Below are 23,206 nucleotides of genomic sequence, written 5' to 3' on the forward strand. Positions count from 1 at the left end.
TCTTTTCATTTGACCTATAAGGCCTTGCCTCAGCTGGACATCCCCATACATGAAAATGTTTCAAACTAGGCTTTCGCCCAGTCCAAAGCTCATAAGGTGTTTTGGCAGCTGCCTTGGTTGACACTCTATTTAGAATGTAAGCTGCAGTCTTTAGTGCCTCTCCCCAAAGTGACTCTGGCAAGGTAGGATGACAAATCATACTCCTTACCATATCCTTAAGAGTCCGGTTTCGTCTTTCAGCCACACCATTCATGCTAGGTGACTCTGGCATGGTGTACTGTGGGACGATTCCACATTCAGAGATTCACTATAGTAGCTACAGTATCAACAAATATAGATTATCATATCCCATAAGTGGACCGGTTCCAACAATATTTGAGTTAGAAGACAACTTGAATTTATTGTTTCCAAATGAACATAAATAACTATATTTGTCCATATAAGAAACTGAAACCAAATTTCGTCTAAATGACGGTACCACAAAAGTATCTTTCAAATCCAAATAAAATCCAGTACACAATAATAATCTAAAATGCCTTGTAGCTGCCACCTCCACCGACTTGCCATCTCCAACATAAATGTATCTTTCAACATCATTTGGCTTTCGGTAGTTCAGGCAGCCCTGCCTTGAAACACTGATGTTAGTAGTTGCACCGGAGTCTAACCACCAAGTGTTTCTAGGTACTGAAGCTAAATTGACCTCATAAATGTACCTTTCCTTGCACGCCAAGCGTGATATTTAGGACATTTCTTTTTCACATGCCCAGACACATTGCAAAAGAAACAGTTATCATCCTTATTCTGTTTCTTTTGTGCTGGAGCATTTGCAGCTTCATTCTTGGGCTCAACAGTTTTCTTTCTTTTGCCCTTGTCTTTAGAGGTGCTAACAAAATTTTCGATTGAAACACTGATTTCTGATTTTCGATTTCTGGTTCTGGTTTTGTGCACCGAGAGTAGCTTTGCTTCGTTCAAAAATGTTGAAGATGTGGGGTGTTACAAGGCTCAAGGTACGATTGGTTTTTATCTCATTCATATTATGTGTGCTTCCATTTCACGTAATTGCTTCTATTCGCAGACTATCCGCCCTGCTTTCTCTTCACTCAGACAATTCTCTTCCGCTGCCAAAGAGGTTCAGCTCCGCACTTGATGAGGAAATGTCAGCAGATCCTAAAGTCTTCTTGATGAGTGAAGAGGTCATTCAATTCTCCCATTTATATAACACTGCTTTTTTTAACAAAAAAATGTCTATTTCTTACTTCATTTTTTGTTGTATTGAAGTGCAGGTTGGGGAATATCAGGGTGCATACAAGGTTAGTTCTGGGTTTCCAGTTGTCGGTGCTATTTCTTTGCTAGCTGTGAATTTCAAAATTTGATTTACTATTATCTGTTAACCTGCTTTTCTTCTTTCATTGTAGATAACCAAGGGTCTGTTGGAGAAGTATGGCCTTGAGAGGGTTCTTGATACTCCAATCACTGAGGTTCTTTTTCTTACCTCACTCCAGACACAATTTTTTTTCTTCCACAAAGAACTTCATGATATTGTGTTTTCAATTAAAACTGCTAGAATTAGTGTTAGATGTAAACCATTCACATGTCTTCTTGACCCAATAGCTTAAGTTTTTTGAATAGTTGGTTCGTTACATACATGTTATCGAAGCCCCATCCATTCCTCTACTAAAAAGCTGAAGTTTAATACAGTAGATGGACTTTTGTAATGTTCATGCTTCAAGTTCAAAGTGCACTTGCGTGGGGGTGGGGGGCATGAATGAAATACAGTATATGAAATTATTCATGTGTCTTCATCTAATAGTTTAATTTTTTCGGGTAGTTGGCTCCTGATAGTTAGAAACTAATTGCAGAATTCAATCTATTTTCTAAATGATAAAATAGACCCTTAGTCGTTGGTATTTGTACTTCTGTTTTCCGAATCATCTAGGTGATAACAAGACTTTGTAACAGGCATAAATAACTCATAGCATTATGTACCGGATCAGACCAGCTAATAAAGCACATCACATTTTACCTTAAAACCTTCTTTAAATGAAACTTGCAAGATTTTGGTATCCAAACACACTTGATTTTCATTCAGCACATGTGAAGGGCTGTGTTATAATGCCCACTTGGCAGGGTTGGGCTACATGGATTATGTGATGTCCTAATGCCCTGTCCATTTTGTTCCAATGGAATCATCCAATAAAATAAACAAATTGAATTTTTTAATAATGAGCTAGCATGGATATGCATTCCTTGGATATAAGCATAGGCTGTTATGTTAGGCTTCCTTCTTCATGTTGATCTGCTTTTAACTCTGCAATGGATTTTTTTATTGAATGTGAAGATTAACTTTTCCTGCCAATTGATACTTCAATAGTGTTTGATTTCATTTTCAACACCGTGTGTGGTGTTTTACATCCTTAAATTTACCCTAATAGATAAATTATTTTAACTGATAATTCCTCGAAAAAAGAACAAGATTTATAGTTGGTAACCGTGGTTTGTTTGGGGTAATTTATTGTTTAAATATACTGCAGGCTGGGTTTACTAGGATTGGAGTTGGCGCTGCTTACTGTGGTCTAAGACCTGTCGTGGAGTTTATGACATTTAACTTCTCCATGCAGGTTAGAGTTGATCTTGATTGCTTTCTTTCTTCCTTAAACTGAATATGCAGTTATGTGGTTTAATATACTTCTTTAACCACTGCTCAATTAATGTTTAATTTCCTTTGGTAGTGTCTCTTCCCTCCGGAGAGCTTCTTCTTGGAAAGGTATTATTATTTCTCTTATTTGAATGTTATACTTTGTGGTAATTTCTTTCTTCTGTTACTTGGTTACTCAAGTCTAATGGGTCTTCCTGTTTCATTGTTTTCTATGTGGCTTGCGAGATATCAAAGAGACATCATTGGATCCTCTACCATCCTCTACTATAAGCCTTAGAAACCCCTGTTGAAGAACTTTGCGGTTCTCCATTCTTTAGTTTGTGTAGAGTTTATGTTACTTTTTATATTTATTTCAGTATATTTCAATCTTTGAGCCTGGCAATTTTTTTTACTCTGTAAAATGAAAACCTTTTTATTTCATTTAGATTCTGAATGGTAAGCACCCAGTATCTTGAAATTTGGCTGGTTTTTATGTTCTGACTTCTACTCTTTAATTTTCAGGTGATGTGTATTCAAATGTAATATTTTATCTGCACTTGATGAATTAGTTGGGCTTGCTCCTTGGAGTTTCTAAGTCACAACTATATCTGCAGTGTTGTCGCTACTGTTGGCCCCGGAAGCAGTAGCAATAACATGCCAACTTTAGAGGAGTACGGAACCAATTTGACTGACATAGCAGAGGAGGTAATTACCAGTTTCTCAATTAATTTAATTGTCATTTTATTCCATATAGATTCAAAATGATAATAGATAGCAAAGTTCCCATGACTGGAATTTCGGATTATGTGTTATTTGAGTGAAGACATGTTCTTGTGATCTTGTATTATCATTTAAACTGACTTCTTTATAAAAATAAGTTAATATTATAGGAATGTGAAACAGAAACATGATATGATTTGAAAAGAGTTTATACTTTCAAGATTAAGATTTAAGAAGCTTTGCAACTTTTACTAATTGTTTTCTCTGTGTATATCTTGAAGATTGAAGAATCAAAGAAAAAGCTTTAATTTGAACTAATATGATTCTCGCTCTTGGTGTACAATTTTGTTTAATAACTAAGTAAAAATTTGGTATAAAAGCTTGAAGGAGACACTAAGAGAGTTATTTCTTTGTGTTTTTGCTGCGTATTTTACATTTGTCTCTGCCACTGCATATGTATAACAAAGCAGTCTGTGTATGTGAATCTTTAATATAGTGTTTGATAATGGAAATCTAGGTGGTGATCAGAAACCATCATGCCTTACAAGATCCTGTCAATTGAAGATATCCATTCTGCTAAATAGTATTTAGGACAGTAGAACAAAGTGAAAGGGGGCTATGAAAGTTTTAAATCTAATAAAAATGCTTCAGTGAAATTGAATCATCTGATGTTATCTACATAATCAATCACATTGTTATTAATGGACTAATAATCAACTACAATACTGCATATTCATGTACTCCAAGTGTTCAATATATGCAAATTCATCTAATTCTAATTCTAATGGAAGCCTGATATATGTATGGGGAAATTCCTATGCTACTGTGATCATTTCATGCAATGGTGTAGACTAATTGCACCAACCTGTTATTTGTTTGTTCCTGTATATATGCTGCAATGAACAGCTAATTTTTAAAATCAAAATTGTTTCCAAGAGCAAATTACAGATTCACTTCAATATTTCGGTTTTATGTATACTTTCATAGTCATCTGTTTGCAATGCAACTGCGATTGCTTTGTCCATATGGGGAACGAATGTCTGGTTTTGTTGTTTCCCCATTCATTTTTCTGCTCATTTATTGGATTATTTTCTGGGTTCTTTGAATTTTAAGAGAGAGAGGGAGAGAGAGAGAGAGGTGAGGGGATAAGAAGAGAAAAATATGAAGAAAAAGTGGTGAAAATATGATGAAAGAGAAAGTGTGTGAGTATGGAAAACTTAATTCTAAAAATCTCACTCCCGGATTATTCCCCTACTCACTTTCCCCTGCAACTGAGTTTTTCATCTCATACTCACCTATTCTGTAGGCAATTGTCATTGTTCATTATATTTACTTTTGATGAAAAATTCAAGCAATCCTCCAATCCAAACTAGACTAGATAATGAGGTTACCTTGGACCTTTATGGAAAAAAATTAATCTTAGTTTTCAATATTTTGAAATTCTTCTATTTCGAATCTGATTCCTATCCTCTCTGCTAGCATTAAAAGGATCTAACTTAGTACAATCTTTTGTCCATATATGTTTGCAGGCTGCTCTGGAATCCAGAAATGAAGAGGAAAGGTTAGGTGTGGCAGAAGAATTCACGGTAGAGGAAAGGATTGATTTGGAAAATACTAACAACTGCCATGACCCAAAGACACTAGGAAGAGCTTGAGAGATATATACATAAATTTGTATAGGATTAAGAATTAAAAAAATGCTACAAAACTTGATACAGGACTTGCATATTAATGTTGCTAGAATATTCCTACTAAAAACAAGAATTATAATAATAGTTTAATTTACTTTGATGAAGGAGATAAAAATGTTATTAAGAAGTTGATTTTTAATTTTCAGATAAATACTTCAATTTTTATTCAATTATATTATCATTTTTCATTCAATTATATTACCAAATTTTATTCAATTACATTATCAAATTTTTAGTATATTTGATCTAATAAAATGTTAATTATATTTCATAATATATTATATATTATAAAATAATACATGTTTTAATTCATAAAAAAACAGTGACCGTGCATCGCACGGGATACTACCTAGTGTATATACATACAAACTGGCATAAATTGAGTGAGCATATACATACAAAAACTACTGAATTTTCATGATATTCAAATTGCACTTGTTGAAACCAAACCATCATATATAATGCGTGAAACCAAAAAAGCATATATAATTTCTATCGCTGTCTGTACTTGTTGAAACCAATAACAACAATTACGCATATCAACGAAATTAAAGTTACATATAGCATATATAATATGTGAAACCAAAACACATATATACTAATTCCGTTGAAACTGAAAACACAAATTCTCACAGCCACAGTATTGATAACCACGCATGTTACATGAATCTGAATTGATAAATTGCATATTAATTCATAGTCATTCAATGAAACTGAATCGAGTATATGCAATCCGAAGAACTGAACTTACAAATCATTAAAAAACCCAATAATCCCAAAATGCAAATTCTCATGAAACTGTACAATGAATATAATTCCCAATATCACAAAATTGGAACCCTAATCTCAAGAAATACCAAATTTCATGCATGAATCAAGTATGGGTGGCTCTGATACCACTTGTAGATTTCTAACAAATAAGGATTTGTTCCTAATTCATGAATGCACTAGACTCATGCGACGGTTTCTTTGGGGTGGTTCAGATGTGGAAAGAAAAATTGCTTGGGTAAAATGGTCTGATGTATGTAAACTCAAAGCTTTTGGTGGCTTGGGGATAAAAGATTTGGCTACTTTCAATAAGGCGCTTATTGGAAAATGGAGGTGGCGATTTGTGACAGAGCCTAATAGCTTCTGGTGCAGGGTAATTAAGTCTCAATTGGCCGATGGAAGGTGCGCTTCACCTTGGTGGAGGGATGTTCTCTCACTGTGTTCAGATGATAATTGGTTTGATTTGGGGATTAAGAAATCTTTGGGGGAAGGGGATGCAACTAGATTTTGGCTGGAGGATTGGCTAGGTTCGGGACATTTGGAGGGAAGATTTCACAGACTGTATAATTTATCTCAAAACAAGTATGCTACTGTTAAGGAGGTGGGGGAGTGGCGTCAGGGTATTTGGGAGTGGAAATTTACATGGAGGAGGGGGTTGCGAGGTAGGGAGTTAGGGTGGCTTGATATACTGCTCAATACTATTAATATTGGTTGTCTGCGGGAAGGGAGGCCGGATAGGTGGTTGTGGGAACCAGGGGAGGAGGGAGTTTATTCGGTTAACTCAGCTTATTCTTTTTTGCAGGATAGCGATTCCGTGGATTCTGATATTGATTTCCAGTCAATTTGGAATGGATTTGCTCCATCAAAGGTGAAAGCCTTTGTTTGGCGCATGTTGCTCAACCGGATCCCGACAAAGGTTGACTTGAGGAGGCGCAGTGCGATTCCTGCAGCTGCGAATTTGCTTTGCTCTCTTTGTAATATTGAAGAGGAGAGTTGTGATCACTTGTTCTGTACTTGTGCGCGATCTTTGGATGTTTGGCTTGCCGTTCATCGCTGGTTTGGATTTGTTACAGCTGTGCCTTCTTCGTCAAAGTCTCTCTTTAGCCAGTTTTCATTCTTGGCCAGAAACAAGAAACAGAGGCTTGCGGAGATGACGGTATGGATGGCTTCTTGCTGGTCCTTATGGCTTATGCGCAACAGTATTATTTTTTCAGATGGGGTTTGGGATGATGATTTTGTTTTGGACCTAATACAAGTCAGGTCCTGGTACTGGATAAAGGAGAAAGTGAGGGGGTTCTATTATTCATTGTTTGAATGGAAGACCAGCCCTTTAATTTGTCTTTCATCTGTGTGAAATTCGCTGGAGACATGGGTGGGTTGTTTATTAGCTTGGTTTCATCTTTGGTACATGCTCTTGTTGCTGCCTACGAATTGGGTGTCTGTTGGCTCATGGGGTTGTTTGTGCTGCTATGGCAATGTGGGGTTGGGTAGTTGGTATCATGTAAGTTTGTACCTCAAAGTAGGGGGGCTTTTGCTTGTTGCAGTCTGATAGTACTGTTCTTTTTTCTTTTTCTTCATCTCTTTTCTTGTATTTGGGTTGAGCACCCCTTGTGCTTTTTTAAATACAATTCTTTGGCTTATCAAAAAAAAAAAAAAAAAGGATTTGTTTCTAACCACATGCTTTCTACCCATATAGAAAAAAGGAGCATAATCCTAAACCTCACTTGATTAACCCATACCCGAATTCAAGATGAGACACATAAAGCGGAAGCGTACCTTAATGAGCCATGGAAACCACTGAAGGATTTGAGGTTGTGATTTTCCAATTGTAGATCACCTTTAGGGTTTCCTTATGTTCTCTTCTGATGGGGATGAAGAGAAACTTTTCACGTTGTTACGTTGTTGTGTCTACAATTGGGGACCATAACCCTATAAGTAACTGCATCAGTTACAATTCTGTTTTCAATATTTCTAATTTGGCCCCTCATCAAATTAGAATATTGCCTTATGGTATCTGCACAATACATTTTCATAACACATATGCCCTTAGCCATAAAATCAATATTAAATAAACCACTTTAGTTTTGGCTAATTAAATAATGGCCCTAACACAATTAAAAGTTATATTTGTGACCCAAAATTCTAACAAAGTTACCTTCCCCTTTTCTCATAACACACCTACAAGATAGATTGATGGAGATTTTTCTACAACAAATGTTCAAATCTACAATGAGGAGTTATTGGTGATGGACAAAGGAAGAAAAGTAAGGGAAGATAGCACTGATAGCGCCAACTTCCTTAGTCTTGACTCAAGTACATACTGATCCTCATTTAAGTTGCTTCTTTAAGGTTTGAGAGGGCTCCTTGTAACTTGTAAGGGCGGAAAGCATTGTGAGTTCACCACGACAATTCGAAAATTGATGGGTTCTAAAATAAAAAAACCTCCATAATCACTCATGAATACGCTATTATTATTTATGCGCATCAGTGATGCTAATTCATTGCCTTTTCACACTATAAATGCTAAATCAAAACAAAATCAGAGACTTGGAAGTAACAATAGTTAAGAAAACCAACATAAACTTATTCAGGACAAGCACATGCACGGCAGAAGAACCTAAGCGACAAACTCTACTCTATGATTAGCCGGAAAAAAATGTATCATCCTATGTCCTATGTCCCTATCTAATTGAAGTTCTTTGCGCAGCATCGGAAAAAATAATTTGGGCTTAGCTCATGTTCTTAGTTAGAGACCATTGCGCGCTCACAGAGAGAGAGAGAGAGACACAAAAAATAAAGCCTTGAACTTCAAAGATAGTTTTACTAAAGTACATCTTCTTCTTATCTATGGACACGTACTCTTCATAAACACCAGATCTATCATTATTAGGTGCCGGCAAGCCATTATCACAGTTCATCGTTATACATATATATTAACCTAAAGACTATGAGATAAACATGAAAATTCACAACAAAAAGAAAAAGAAAAGAGATCATTCTACATTTACTTTTGATGAAAGAAACATTACTGATGTTCATAAATCAAGTAGCTTCAGGCCATGAATACAGAAATATAATGGTTATTATACATGATCAATGTTGACATTATTACAGATGTAGATATTAAATGCCCCAAATAACGTCATTATTAACGTCACTAGCTAGAAAGCCATCTTAAAACCCGAAGATTGTCGCTTAGCTCAAGTAAAATGAAAGTAAATGTCGTATAGATCTTGTGCGCCTTCAACTCCATGGTATTGGGAAGACATCATGGTCATTTCATCTTTGCTTGGATTGGATTGAAAACCATGATCATTGTTGTAGTCACAATTAATCCATTTAGGTTGCACATTTTGGATGCTAGTCTTCTTCTGTTGCCCCCCTCCAACTTCATAGTCATTATTTGGATTGAAAGCCATGAGTTGATCACCGTTGTTGTCATTAATGGTTGTAGATTTTGGATGTTAGTCTTCTCCAGTTGTGGTGAAGGCATTACTTGAGAAGATAATATGGACAATATAATATTTCATAGTTGCTTGGATTGAAAACCATGAGCTGATCAGTGTTGTGGTCACAATTAATCCATTCAGGCTGCACATCTAGTGTTCTTCATCTGTTGCGGCCATGAAAGCATTATTTGAGACTCTTGGAATATTGGAAGAGACTTGTCTTCAATTGGTGTAGTATTTTCCATAATATCAAGTGTATGTGATATCATGAATACTAGATCTCTTTTTACTGTCATCTTTCCATTCTTTAGAAAGTTTTTGCCTATTGTAGAACTTTTGAGCATGGCTTGCTACTTGGGTTGGTGTCTTTGTGACAACAAACTTGCGAGCAACATTTCTCCAATCCCCTTTACCACACTCTTGAGAAGTCCCAGCAGAAAGAGCCTGAAATTCAATACCAAAAACTCATGTCAAGAATTGGACCTAAAAAAAATTAGAGTTAATTCCATAAATCAAACCTAAATGAACTAACTAAAATCTATGTTTAACAATTCTTTCTGAACGTGAAACATAAAGAAAGAAAAAAGAAAGATGTAAAGACAATTAATGATCAAGATTATATGAAACTCACTCGGGTTCATCTACTCACTTGGGTTCATCTTCTGTCCAGTCCAGTGAAACATCTATTCACACATATCTTCTTTCAATTTCTTGTAGCGCTTAATCACATCAAGAACAGTTTTTCTTGGAATCACCATTGCCATATTCACCCATCGGTCAGGTGTATCCTCATTAAATATAGCAAGAACATGAGGGTTGGGGAGGGGAATGTCCAGGGTTGGAATCTTGGAAGGAAAATTTGAAGGGATTTTCTAACTTACTAACAACTAACCACTAACATTTGCATATAAAAAAAATTTATAGCAAGAACATATTCAAACATCTGGTCATCTTCAGTTCATTCTTGGTTGCGCTCCTCTTCTAACAAACCGATTTAATTTGAGAATGGGGTTTCGATGTCCATAGCTTCTACCTCACCAATAAGAAAATGAAAACCAATTTTTTTTTTTCAAAGAAATGCACCAAGAAACCGAACTTACAATGTACTGTGAGAGTGATATCTTGAGAGTGGCTATGTATCCAAATTAATTCATCTAAATCATTTTAAATATAAATATTTTTATACTAAAAAACCACCATCAACAGAAAGTTGTTAAGTTTCAATTAAAATTAAACCAAAATCTCATATTAACGGAAATCAGCAATATTTTAAATTAAATATAAAAACTTAATGACAATTTTTATAATATATACTAAATGAGGAGTTAATGGTGTATAAAACCCAGCACACAAACCCTATTTGTTATTTTGCAAATCGGCATGGGAAAAAAGGTGCGCTCAAGGGCCGCCGGCGAGAAGGTGGTCGGAAACATAAACATGTTATGGGAGATTCTAATCCGGGTGTCGTTGAAACCCCTTGTCCGATTGGAAGTGCGTCTCGAAGCAGTGGCAGACACTCATCTCCGATCAACAATTCCGTGACTCTCATTCCCTTCACCATCAACAACGCCAACGCTACCCCAATTCCCTTATCTTCACCAACTATATGCCTGGTATGTATTATGGCCCATCACACATCCTCTCCTTCACCACCACCCCTACCTCCCATGTTCTCAATTTAGATGTCCGATTGTAGGACGTTTGTATTTGATGCTTCCGGGAAACTCTAAATATAGTGTTTATGATATTTTTGAGTTGAAGGAAGATTACTCTGGATGGTTATTGAGGCACCGTTTTGATCTTAATCCCATACAAGTTGAATTCCCACATATAGCTTGGAACTGGGTTTATTTGAGCTTTTACATTTTTGGCATGGCTAAAGACAAGAAGAAGAAGAAATCATCAATGTCGGTGTTGATTGTAGGTAGAGAAGGAGTAATTTCCCATGATCCTGAGGATAAAACTTCAAAAAAGTTATGTGATTTTCAGATGGGTACAACAACATATGCTCCTATATGGAATAGCCTTACTTGCGGTCATGTTCTTCCGCATTTTGAAAACCTATGCTAATTGCATGAAATAGTCATGATTAGTTATAGGGTGTAGAATCTTGTGGCCATTGCAACTTTTCAGGCTAAAAGTCAACTTGGGGTTGTTTTTTGTACTATGATAGGGCTTTGAATAATATGATATACTCCTTCCGTTCCTTTTTATAAGAAACACTTTGGAGATTTTTCTTGGTCATTTTTATAAGAAACACTCTTATAAAATTAAGTCAAATAATTAATATCAATGCAAATGGACTTATTCCCAATACAAAAATATGGAGGGAAATTGCAAGCACCCAATAGGTATGATCAACATTTATGGTAATTAGCATGATTGTTCTTGTAAAAAGGAAAAAAACATCATTGGAATTAAGCATAGTAGTTAATTTTATAAAAAAATATTAGTTTCCTTAGCTTGTGTGATTTTGTCCAAGATTTTCTTATAAAAAGGACCGGAGGGAGTAGTAGATTGAACTATGAATGAAGTGGACTGGATTTTTCTGTGTGAGATGCATCTTGGAGTGGTCATGGTGTAGAAAGTGAAAATAAGACATTGGACTCTTCAAGCTTTATCCAATGATGTAATCTATGTTAACTCTGTCTCAATACCACTTTAAAATCAAATATGATCCATGTTTTTTCTTGTTATAAAATTCTTATATGTTAAAATCAACTTGTATATAAATCATTTTAAGTGAACCGGATTTTTCCTGATCTATATACACAGCCAAGAACTAATGGATTATCCCGTTGGTGTCTTTGAAGTCAAAAGTTGACTCCAATGAATGCCGCACAACTAGTAACTATGGTGCTCACTAGGGTGGGCAACTTTCTTTTTGGTCCACCCGTGGACCAAAGGGATTTTCAGTAATTTCCAAACATCATCCCCAATCCTTCCCTTTCTCCCCCCACTGCTGCCCCACCCTTCTCGTTTCCCCACCGCCACCTACCTTCCTTCAATAAGCTGCAAACATTAATCTTTTCTATCTCTTAAGTGTAAACCTCTTTCTCAATACTTGTAAATCAATTAGTTTTCTTCCTCGGTTTTTCATTTCAATTCCAATTCCACTTTTAAAAGAGGAATTTTTCATATCTACAAGGAGTGTCGGTGCCATTTTTCTTCTTCTTCTACCTTACTTATTACACCTTCCTCCTCCCGCAGATCTCACGCGCCTGAGGGAGAGGAGGGCGGCGCTGGGGCGTGCGAGCAAGACAGAGGTTGGAGCGACCGGTGGTACACTTGGGTGGCGCGGGTCGCTGGTCACACGCGGGCACAAGTGGTTTTGGAACACCAGATGGTGTGGCCAGTGATGGAACTTGAAACCTCACCGCAGCTGGGAGAAGAAGAGCTGGTAATAGGATTGGATGTAGGAATTGTCAAATTATATTTTTACCCTTTTTATCATCAACCAATCCTAACCATTTAATGAAAAAATATTCTAAGATTCTCAAATCTAATGGTTGTAAATGATGGTCCATGGGTGAACCAAAAAAAAGGTTGCCCACCCTAGTGGGCACCTTAAAGTGAAGGATAACAGTTTTTTGCTCCGAAGACAATTGGTATATGTTAATTTGGGGTTTTAAAGGCTTTTGTACGATGAATCATAGTTTTAGTTGGTTATTTCAGCTCATTTGTTTGAGTGTGCATACCTGTTCTTAATTCCCTCAAATTTTATATTCAAAGCATCTTTGACAAAAAAAAATGCTAATTAATCCTTATAAAATTTAAGCAGCTGGAATAATAATTTAGCACGTATGACAGGTATTCCAAACGCCAGCATTGAGAATCCAAAATTACCATCCCCATTTCTTATAACACACCTACAAGTTAGGTTGATGGAGATTTTTCTAGAACAAATGTAAAAATCTACAAGAATGAGGAGAGAGATTTATTGGTAAAGGACAAGCGGGAAGAAAAGGAATGAGAATAGTTTTTATTATTTTTTTAAAAAAAAGACGACAAACTAAAACTCTAGGAAATCCTACAGAAAGCACTGATGGTGCCAAGTTGTTTAGTACTCAAGTACCGGAATCACTTATGAGGAAAATCTACAAATTGCAGCTTTTGGAGTTAATTTGCTCCAAACACAGTATTAATTTGCTCATAGTATTTACTTCTTTTCATGTGAAAATGCACAATAGTACATGATAGAGTGCCATAAGATGTCAAAATAACTGTTCTTCGCTCTCAACAAACATACCATGGAATTTATAAAATAAAAAAGCTCGTCCAAAACAAACATTTTCCTTGGTCATTTATCAATGGAAATAAGATCCTTTCAGCAAAGTTGAACCCAAAATTTTATCATTCCCACATTATTCTGTAGGGTGAACACAGCATGACCAACATCATGTCAAGGGAAACAAATTTCTAAGGATATGGATCTCTAGTTTAGTCCACGTTATAATAGTAATAATAATTTAGGCTTAGCTCATGTTCTAAGTTAGAGAACATTGCATGCTCAGAGAAAGACACACAAAAAACAAAGCCTTGAACTTCAAAGATAATTTTACTAAAGTTAAAAAAAGAAAACCTCCGCTCTCTCTCTCTCTCACTCTCACTAAATCTGTGAGACTGTGACACCAATAGACAAAAACAAGGAAAGGAAAGGAAGATAACAACTCAAACAATGTGAGATTAGATCATCTCACTCACTTGGAAAGTGAATGCGCCTTCACCAACCAAGAAGCAAAACCTTCAACAGAGCCATCCTAATATATAAACCATTCTTTGCCTGCCTAAAGTACGCAGCTCTTGGATCATCATCAACATTAACTTCAATCTGCATCAAATTAAAGGACCAAACCAATTTAGTTTATTTAATCTTAATGCTTATGTTCATAACTAGAGTGTAGATATCAAGTGATGATGTTCTTACTTCATCTAGTCTTGGAAGAGGGTGCATAACCACAGCATGTTTTTGCATCACATTTAGAACATCCTGATTCACAATATACTTGCCTCTTGCCTGTTCATAAAGATCAATTTTCCCTTCAAACCTTTCTTTCTGAATGCGAGTTTGATAAACTACGTCGCACTTAGAAGCCACTTCCATCAAGTCAGCACTTTCTTCCCACTCAACTCCCTTTGATGTTAGGTACTCTTTTATATCATCCTACAAAAAAGAAAACTCCATAACTCATCATATCCTGAAATGTCCCTAACATTGTGTTTGGATATCAGTTGAGTGCAATGTGAACAAACTTTCATGTCAACAAAAAAAAAGAGTTCCTTTCACTTTTTGCCTCGAAGTGAATGCTAACATTTGTTTGCACTGGTGCCAACGGATATCTAAACATACATCAATTCTGTTCATGAAATCATAACTAGTATTTACTACAGTTACCTTCATTTTGACCACATTAGGAGAGACAAAATAAAGTTTCACATCCTGGTACTTGGCAAGTAAGTATGCGAGTGAGCGAACTGTCCTCCCATTAGCTAGGTCTCCCACAAGCCCAACTCTAATTCCGTCCAGTTTTCCTATCTCTCTTTCAATGGTATAGACATCTAGCAGTGCCTGAGAAGTTTGAAAAAGCAAGAGTTTTGAATAAAAAACAGTACCATCCATTTATCATTCAAATTAGTATCAACAAATATTATAGAATGCTCAGCAATCGATACAAATATCTTGCTCTCCAAGAAAATACTAAGGAAAAACATATGCATAACCATCTTGTCAACTGCAAATAAAACATACAACAAGGTATGTACCAAAAGACTAATCTAGTATTCTATACTTGAGGGTACTTTTTGGTGGAGAAGTCTATATTATGTTATTACAATTGGCTAGAAAACGAGAAAATTTGAAGTCATGACTCGTAAATAAACAAACAAATTTCGCTGTATGAGCCTAAGTCACCATAAACCCCTTCAATCTCATCAACTTCTCAGATATAATATGTAGAAGTGTCTGATTTTTGTGTAAAAGTTTCAGAGGCAATGTAACACTACAGAACATTTGTGTCAGAAGGTAGCAAGTAAAGCAATTCCACAAAATGAAGATGAAGTGGTGAAAGCTCTGCCCTCTAAAAGTCTCTATCCTTATAGCCAATATAACAGACAACAATTAAAAACCCCATATACAATGATTATGTTTCATGATTCTTGGCAGTCTCGATGAGAGAAAAAAGAAAACAAGTGTGAGAGCATCTAGTGCAAGAACCGTATGGGAGCAAGTACGGAAGATGCAAGCATATGTGCTCTCTCAATTATACTTTCGGCAACCAAAAGGACTGAATACGCTATTATTATTTATGCGCATCAGTGACGCTAATTCATTGCCTTTTCGCACTATAAATGCTAAATCAAAACAAAATCAGAGACTTGGAAGTGACAATAGTTAAGAAAACCAACATAAACTCATTCAGCACAAGTGTGAGAGCATCTAGTGCAAGAACCGTATGGGAGCAAGTACGGAAGATGCAAGCATATGTGCTCTCTCAATTATACTTTCGGCAACCAAAAGGACTGAATACGCTATTATTATTTATGCGCATCAGTGACGTTAATTCATTGCCTTTTCACACTATAAATGCTAAATCAAAACAAAATCAGAGACTTGGAAGTGACAATAGTTAAGAAAACCAACATAAACTCATTCAGCACAAGTGTGAGAGCATCTAGTGCAAGAACCGTATGGGAGCAAGTACGGAAGATGCAAGCATATGTGCTCTCTCAATTATACTTTCGGCAACCAAAAGGACTGAATACGCTATTATTATTTATGCGCATCAGTGACGCTAATTCATTGCCTTTTCGCACTATAAATGCTAAATCAAAACAAAATCAGAGACTTGGAAGTGACAATAGTTAAGAAAACCAATATAAACTCATTCAGCACAAGTGTGAGAGCATCTAGTGCAAGAACCGTATGGGAGCAAGTACGGAAGATGCAAGCATATGTGCTCTCTCAATTATACTTTCGGCAACCAAAAGGACTGAATACGCTATTATTATTTATGCGCATCAGTGACGTTAATTCATTGCCTTTTCACACTATAAATGCTAAATCAAAACAAAATCAGAGACTTGGAAGTGACAATAGTTAAGAAAACCAACATAAACTCATTCAGCACAAGTGTGAGAGCATCTAGTGCAAGAACCGTATGGGAGCAAGTACGGAAGATGCAAGCATATGTGCTCTCTCAATTATACTTTCGGCAACCAAAAGGACTGAATACGCTATTATTATTTATGCGCACCAGTGACGCTAATTAATTGCCTTCTCACACTATAAATGCTAAATCAAAACAAAATCAGAGACTTGGAAGTGACAATAGCTAAGAAAACCAACATAAACTCATTCAGCACAAGCACATGCACGGCAGAAGAATCTAAGCGACAAACTCTACTATATGATAAGCCGGAAAAAGGTATCATCCTATGTCCCTATCTAATTGAAGTTCTTTGCGCAGCATCGGCTTTTGCAGCATTGAACAGAATCATCGAAAATTCGTTCATACCTGACTGGGATGCTGTCCAGGGCCATCTCCTGCATTGATTACGGGAATGTTAGCAGTTGCGGCCGCTCTTTTGGCAGCACCACTTTCAAAGTGCCGCATCACAATTATATCAGAGTACCCTTCAACCGTTCTTATAGTATCTGCAAAAAGTAAAGTAACGTGAAGATTAAGTGCATGACTCACGTCTAAAGCCAAAATCAATTAACATGAGAAGTTTATGTGAGTAAAGAGAAACTAATACAAAGTTGCTATAAATCTCATACAGGACAATGAAATAAACCCACAAAATAACTATGTATTGTCAATTTAAATGCCCCACCTTCAAGAGTCTCTCCTTTGGCAGCAGATGAAAACTCCCTAGCATTTTCAGTTGTCAGAACATCCCCACCTAATCTTTTCATAGCAGACTCAAATGAAAGCCTAGTTCTAGTTGAAGGTTCATAGAACAAGGTAGCCATGAGGTACCCCTTCAGCATTTGGCTCCCAGATGAGTTGTGCTTTATACTCTCCATACTCTTTGCAATTTCAAATATGGCACTGAGAGTATCCCTATCAAACTGCTGAGCTTCAATCACATCATCAAGTTGAAACTTCTGCCCACTTGAGAATGAAAGGGGTGCACTCTCAACATGAATAGCCTGTGCCTTGCACATAATCCCATCATCACCTTTGTGCAAAACCTTCGATCTTTCAAAAACCCCACATGAAACTGACTTCAAAGGACTCCATGCAAGTGACTTTGCAGCCATTTTGGGATGAGAAACTCCCACAGGCGTGGAGCATGAGAACATCAAAGAAGCAGCAGTCATTGTGTTCTGTACACAAGAAAAAAAAAAACCCCGTTTGGTATGAACTTCAAAGCCCTTAATGAATCATACAAGCACATAAAAACCCATAAGAACACCAAAACAACTTCAACCCAGGAAGCAAAAAGTCATAAAAGTGACATGAAATGAATTGAAAAAACCAAAAGATAAGATAAAATAATCAGGTTTGAGTGGAATCACTTTATAGAGTTTTTCTATGCCAAAGGGTATCCCCAGATAAATCAAACGCTTCAAAAAGAAGCGGCTGCAGAATCTAAAGTTCAGATACAACAAGGTTTTGAAGATTATAAGAAAAAAACATGAAAATCCAACAGAGTTTTGATTTGAGAATGAAATAGTGTTTACCTTGAAGGTGGTTGACGAGGTTACAGTGTTTTTGGTTTTGCTACTTTGAAGAGAGACAACGGCTACAAAACAACGTTAGGACTGTGGAGGAAGCAAGTATATATAAGGGATGCTACCTAGGAAGATGACACCAAATGTTCTGTACAGCAGCACTAGAGCCCAATCTATTCTTCCTCTTTCTTTTGGGCCTGTCTTGTACTTTTTCTTTTCTTGTTTACACATTTTAAGGGGCCTTGGATTTTTCTAATGTTCTTCAAACAAATCAAATGTTTACATCATTGACCAAAAATATTCCTAGCATCTTTTGTCAATGTTCTTGAATCAATCAAATAAATCTAATTGTAAGAGGTAGATCGGGTGGAGTGTGATATGTATTGTAAAGCATATGATAATTGGTATTGAGAAGGAATCAATTTTTGCTTAATATAAGCAGTTGATGGCGTGCTACAGAACGGGAAAGAATCAATAAAATTGATAGCACATAATGACTTTGACCATTAGAGTTAAATGGAAATGATTTCTTGCCCTGGACAATGCGTTAAGGGATGGGAAATGGAAGATGTCCCAAATTCATCAATAGTGTCCTTTATTTCCTTGTATAAGCACTTTTGGAAGCATGAGGTTTTACCTCATGAGTTGTGAGATCCGTCTTGTTTGGCAAATTCTGAAGAATGCGATTCGGGCTTGATAAAAGCTTTGGAATAGAGAGGTGGGTTGCCCTCTATGGTGCCCATGTTGTGAGGGTATAGAGGAGACTATGGACTACATTTTTCAAGATTGTGAGTGATAGTACTTCTCTTATTCTTAATTATTTTACTCTATATAAAATTTAAATTTTATATAACGTCATTCTTTTTATAATTTGTTCACGTATTGAGAGCAATAAGGATGGAATTAGACCCAAAATCCTAATGATGGTAAGGTCTTGTAATAGTCTAGTTGTCGAATGTATAATGGTCAAAAGATCCCTCTGGAGGTACAAACATTACTTTTTATAAGGGGTATTCAAAACCCTCAACTAAACCTAGTCGACTCTCAGGCCTTATAATTTCTCAGCCCGAGAGTTCTTACATGAGTGGTGCACTGGTGCCTGCCCCCAGACAATCATTTCCTAAATTCGTACCGCTATCAAGTTCTTGCGTTCTTTGTTCGCCCCTCGCCTTTGCCCAGTCTTGGCGGTCTTGAATGACATATAAGCCACTTGGGCAAGTGTCTTACCTGGTCGAGGGGCTCGCCCAGTCCACAAATCCACAAGACACATTATCTAAAGTATAAGGACTAAGTGTATTTTCAAGTCATAAGTTCTTGACATCATCTACTCACTAAAGGTTCTCCCTTTGACTTCACTATTCTTGTAGAGGGGCTCGCCCAGTCCAATATGTAGTTATTATCGGTTTAAAAACGCTTTGGCTAGTGGAACCAATGAACCGATCACTGATTCATTCTTAAAATTAATTAATTTTAGTTTTTAGTCCCTGAGGTGGGGAAGTTCTATTTTGAGTGCTATTTTGCTTCTTATATTTATTAAGGGAAGTTATTATAAGGTAGCTTTGATCCAATTTATTTATCTTTTGAAAAAAATAATTTTAAGTTAAAGGTTAAAATAAGAATTCGAATATAAGTTTTATTTACTTTACCTTTATACCCACTAATAAGCTGAAATGATTTGATAAATACTTTCAAAAGATATAATTTAATTTGAATATTTTATTATATCTAACTTGGCTCAAAGAAATTTAAATATTAATTATAAAATATTAAAAAAAAAATGCAGATTCATCAAATATAAGATCCTTCAAGTGCATGACATTGAGTAAAATCAATATCTACCCACCTAGAACATAACAAAAATCAACTACACCTATTTCCAGACCAAATGACACCATCAAATTACCAAGCCTGATGCATCAATTGCACTGCTGATCTCCTCCATTGTTGTTTTGATGTGAACTTCCAAGAACAGATGTTATAGCTGCTACAAGAGTTGCAGTGAAATTTGGGTCTGAAGTGATAGCAGCTGTAGCTGCATTCACTGTGTTTGCAAGAACATTAGTTTGATTTTGATCACAGAGGTTCTGTCCAAAAATCTTTGGAACTGACATGAAATTCTGAGCTAGAAGTGGAGTTAAGAGGCTAAGTTGGCTCTGTTGTTGATCACTCTGTAATTGTTGTGAGGAATTGGTGGAATCAGTTTGAGTGAGATCAAGAGTGATGGTTGGAAATGGTGCTGAGGCTGAGAGAGTTGCCATGTTTTGTTGTGCTGAGGAGTGAAGTGAAGCAGTTTCTAGTATGGTTGGATTGATTAGGCCATGATCTGCACTTGGCATTGATCCTGAGAGAAGCATTGAGGCTGCTGCAGATGTGGTTGATGCCATTGCTTGTGCTGTTGGAGGCAGAGGATGGCTATGCTGCCCTTCATAAGTTGTGATCAACACACTTCTATCTTCAGCACACCTTTGGACCTATCAAGATTTAAGGAAAATGATAAGTAGATATACGCCAGGTATAGACACTCAACAAACATTCAAAGTGAGAAAAAAAAAGAGCACAAAGAGAAGTAATGAATATGACATATAATGGATGTGATAAGAAAAGCAAGATGTAGAGAAAAATTAGGTGTCTGGTGTATGCACTTTTTGAGTGCATTACGCTTTAAAGAAGCATAATAAAGCCACTTGTTGGTATAAGTTTTTTTATGGATCAAGAATTCAAGATCTTTTGTCCATGGCAGAAAAGGAGTGAATTTTTCTAGAATGCATACTTGTTTTCTTACTGGACAACCAGTACTCATGGTGCAACGATAATAAGCTCTTGGACAAGGATTCCCTTTAGCCATTTTTTGCCCATACTTCCTCCAATTGCATCCATCCGCAATCTGTAACAAAGAAGTCAAGAGAAAATCAATGTAGCTGTATTCATAGCACATAAACTTCACATTGCAGTTTCATCAGTGTTAAAAATATAATATGTAATCATTCATGTGTATGAGTGTTATTGAACTTAGACTTTCAAGCCCAACATACTTTTGTAATAGTTGGTTGGTGATAAAAATAGAAATCTGTGCAACATCATATATATATAAATTACACCACTTGTCCCCTTTCCCATTAGAAGTCGCCAATTAGTTGTGTTGAGCTTGCTAATAAATAAGCATCTAACCATACTATTGTATTGAAATCATTATACAATGCCAAAATTTACTCCGAAGTGAAACTATTGTGAGTAACTTCTGCGTGTGGCAGAATTTATTCTGTTAACAATACATTCCTTTAATATACCAAGTGTGATTATTTGGTTACTAACCATTGAAGTTTCTGATCTTGCTCGAACTGATACACGAGCTTTCTTGATCATTGACATGGTTTCAGATGATGCTTGTTCATTGAAAGAACTCAATCTAGGAACTTTGCACCCTTGGAATGTTTGGTCAGAAGAAGGCTTCACCAACATTCTGTTTTTTGCACTTTCACTACCAGATAATTCCACCTTATCAGTCTCCAAAGCAACATCTTTTCTGGTGCAATTTTTTTGTTCCTTACATTTCAACAACTCAACCATGGTCAGTTTGCTCTCTAAAGGTTGCTCATCCTTTGGGTCCGCATCTTTCTTATTAATCTACATGAAAAACCAAATAAAATAAAAACAATTAACTACATTACACATTTCAGCTTTGTATGACAAACATCAAAATATTTTATTTTACTTTTTGAAAGCAAATTATGATATAATAATTCATGAAATTTCTCAAAAAGTTAAAAAAAACCACCCCATGGTGATGCTGCCTCTGCTTTAGCTCCACAAGTTGCATGCGTAGTGCATTGTAGCTATCGTTCATCTCATCAATCAATTCTCTTAAGCGTTGGTTTTCAGCATTCATCTGTTGTAACTCAGCTAACACACCTACAAACTATACCCATAGGAATAAAATAATCAATTACTATCCCAAAAGTTTTAGCATTTTATTGAAAGACATGTGAATTTTTGTTTTATATTTTTAACACATGCTCCATCAGCAAGAGACAATAGACAGATCCACGAAATTCAAGAATAAAGATTAAAAGCTAAACCATTTAGTGCATAGTTGGTTTTCAATTGAAATGTCTTGAGTTGCTTTTACATTAAGTGTCTCAAATTCTAATACAGTGAATCTGGTTTTCAATTGAAAACTAAACATAGACTTAATCACTGAGACTCTTACACTTTGTCATAAATCTACTCTTTTAAAATCTTAAATTGTAAAGACACATTAATTTTTTCTTTTGTACTAATTATATTTTAAACAAAACAAACTTACCTCATTATTTCTCTTATCATCCACAGTTTCCAATGTTGCATCTTCATCTGTTGATGTTGATCTATGGCTACCCGTGTTCTTTGTTACAAGATCCAAGCTAGTCTGCAAATTAATTTACACGAGAACATAAACAAGATTGAACCATAATTAAGGTAGAAAATGAGAAAGACAAAACATTAATAAGATAAGAATTTTCCTATACATCTAAATCAGGCTCCTCCACGCTAGTAGTGTGCACCATTTGATCATCATCTTCACTCTTTTTCTTCTTCTCCTCATCAAAGAAATCAAGCTCATCCACAATAAGTCGGTTCCCTCTAAACATCATGATTGGATTTAGAGAAGTAGAATTACACTTGCTAATGGCATTATCATTATTCAGGGTGGCTTCCATGTTGATTATAATGTATATATATATAAGTGATTAGGTTGAAGTAACAAACTCTATGTGTTGAAGTAGTCTTCTGTTAATTAGTGTTGGTTAGGAATATGGGAATATGAAAGTAGTTGAAGAGTCCTCTAGTTCTGCCCACAAGTTTTTTTTCAAAGGAATATTGGAGAGAGAAAGTAGAAGTCAGAGATAGAGAGATGCAATGGACTCGGCAATAAAAAGGGTTTAGTTTGACTAATATCAAATTAATGTAGTTAATGTGATGGGATTTGAGAACTGAGGTAAGATTATGCGTAAGTGTTCTTGTACGTGGTACTTTTCTAAATATGAGAGAGATTCTGACATAATCCTATAAATATGATATAAATAGATTAATTTATTTGCCTGAAAAAATTGATGGACCTTGATTGCTTTAAAGAACTAAAATCACATGTAATCCAAGTTAAAAGAAACGAAAAAAAATAAAATAAAGTTATACTTTACTTTTAACTCATAAATTGATCTCATTGCTTCACATGGTAAATGTTTGATTCATCTTATGTAAAGTCTCAGTTCGAATCTTATGACTGAAA

General features: G+C 35.9%; 2 protein-coding genes, 1 long non-coding RNA gene and 1 pseudogene across 3 annotated transcripts; 1 reads left to right on the top strand and 3 right to left on the bottom strand.

The window, feature by feature from the left end:
* Nucleotides 1-1,009: 1,009 nt before the first annotated feature.
* On the top strand, nt 1,010-2,678 carry LOC130733081 (pyruvate dehydrogenase E1 component subunit beta, mitochondrial-like; annotated as a pseudogene).
* Nucleotides 2,679-8,817: 6,139 nt separating this feature from the next.
* Nucleotides 8,818-11,418, bottom strand: LOC130733083 (uncharacterized). Its single transcript, XR_009017321.1, has 2 exons — nt 9,913-11,418; nt 8,818-9,707 (listed from the first exon to the last, which is right to left on the bottom strand). It is a non-coding gene; the product is annotated as an uncharacterized LOC130733083 (long non-coding RNA).
* Nucleotides 11,419-13,679: 2,261 nt separating this feature from the next.
* LOC130733084 (aspartate carbamoyltransferase 1, chloroplastic) lies at nt 13,680-18,104 on the bottom strand. Its single transcript, XM_057585145.1, has 6 exons — nt 17,950-18,104; nt 17,097-17,592; nt 16,778-16,917; nt 14,659-14,832; nt 14,191-14,427; nt 13,680-14,094 (listed from the first exon to the last, which is right to left on the bottom strand). Exons 2-6 carry the CDS (start codon nt 17,584-17,586, stop codon nt 13,987-13,989), a joined length of 1,149 nt encoding a protein of 382 aa, XP_057441128.1. The 5' UTR covers nt 17,587-17,592; nt 17,950-18,104; the 3' UTR covers nt 13,680-13,986.
* A 1,604-nt stretch (nt 18,105-19,708) lies between these two features.
* On the bottom strand, nt 19,709-22,655 carry LOC130731516 (probable WRKY transcription factor 31). Its single transcript, XM_057583821.1, has 6 exons — nt 22,446-22,655; nt 22,244-22,345; nt 21,716-21,856; nt 21,253-21,564; nt 20,711-20,824; nt 19,709-20,411 (listed from the first exon to the last, which is right to left on the bottom strand). Exons 1-6 carry the CDS (start codon nt 22,635-22,637, stop codon nt 19,857-19,859), a joined length of 1,416 nt encoding a protein of 471 aa, XP_057439804.1. The 5' UTR covers nt 22,638-22,655; the 3' UTR covers nt 19,709-19,856.
* Nucleotides 22,656-23,206: the final 551 nt, after the last annotated feature.

This window comes from Lotus japonicus, chromosome 1 (genome assembly GCF_012489685.1).
Source record: "Lotus japonicus ecotype B-129 chromosome 1, LjGifu_v1.2".
Taxonomy (NCBI): Eukaryota; Viridiplantae; Streptophyta; class Magnoliopsida; order Fabales; family Fabaceae; genus Lotus; species Lotus japonicus.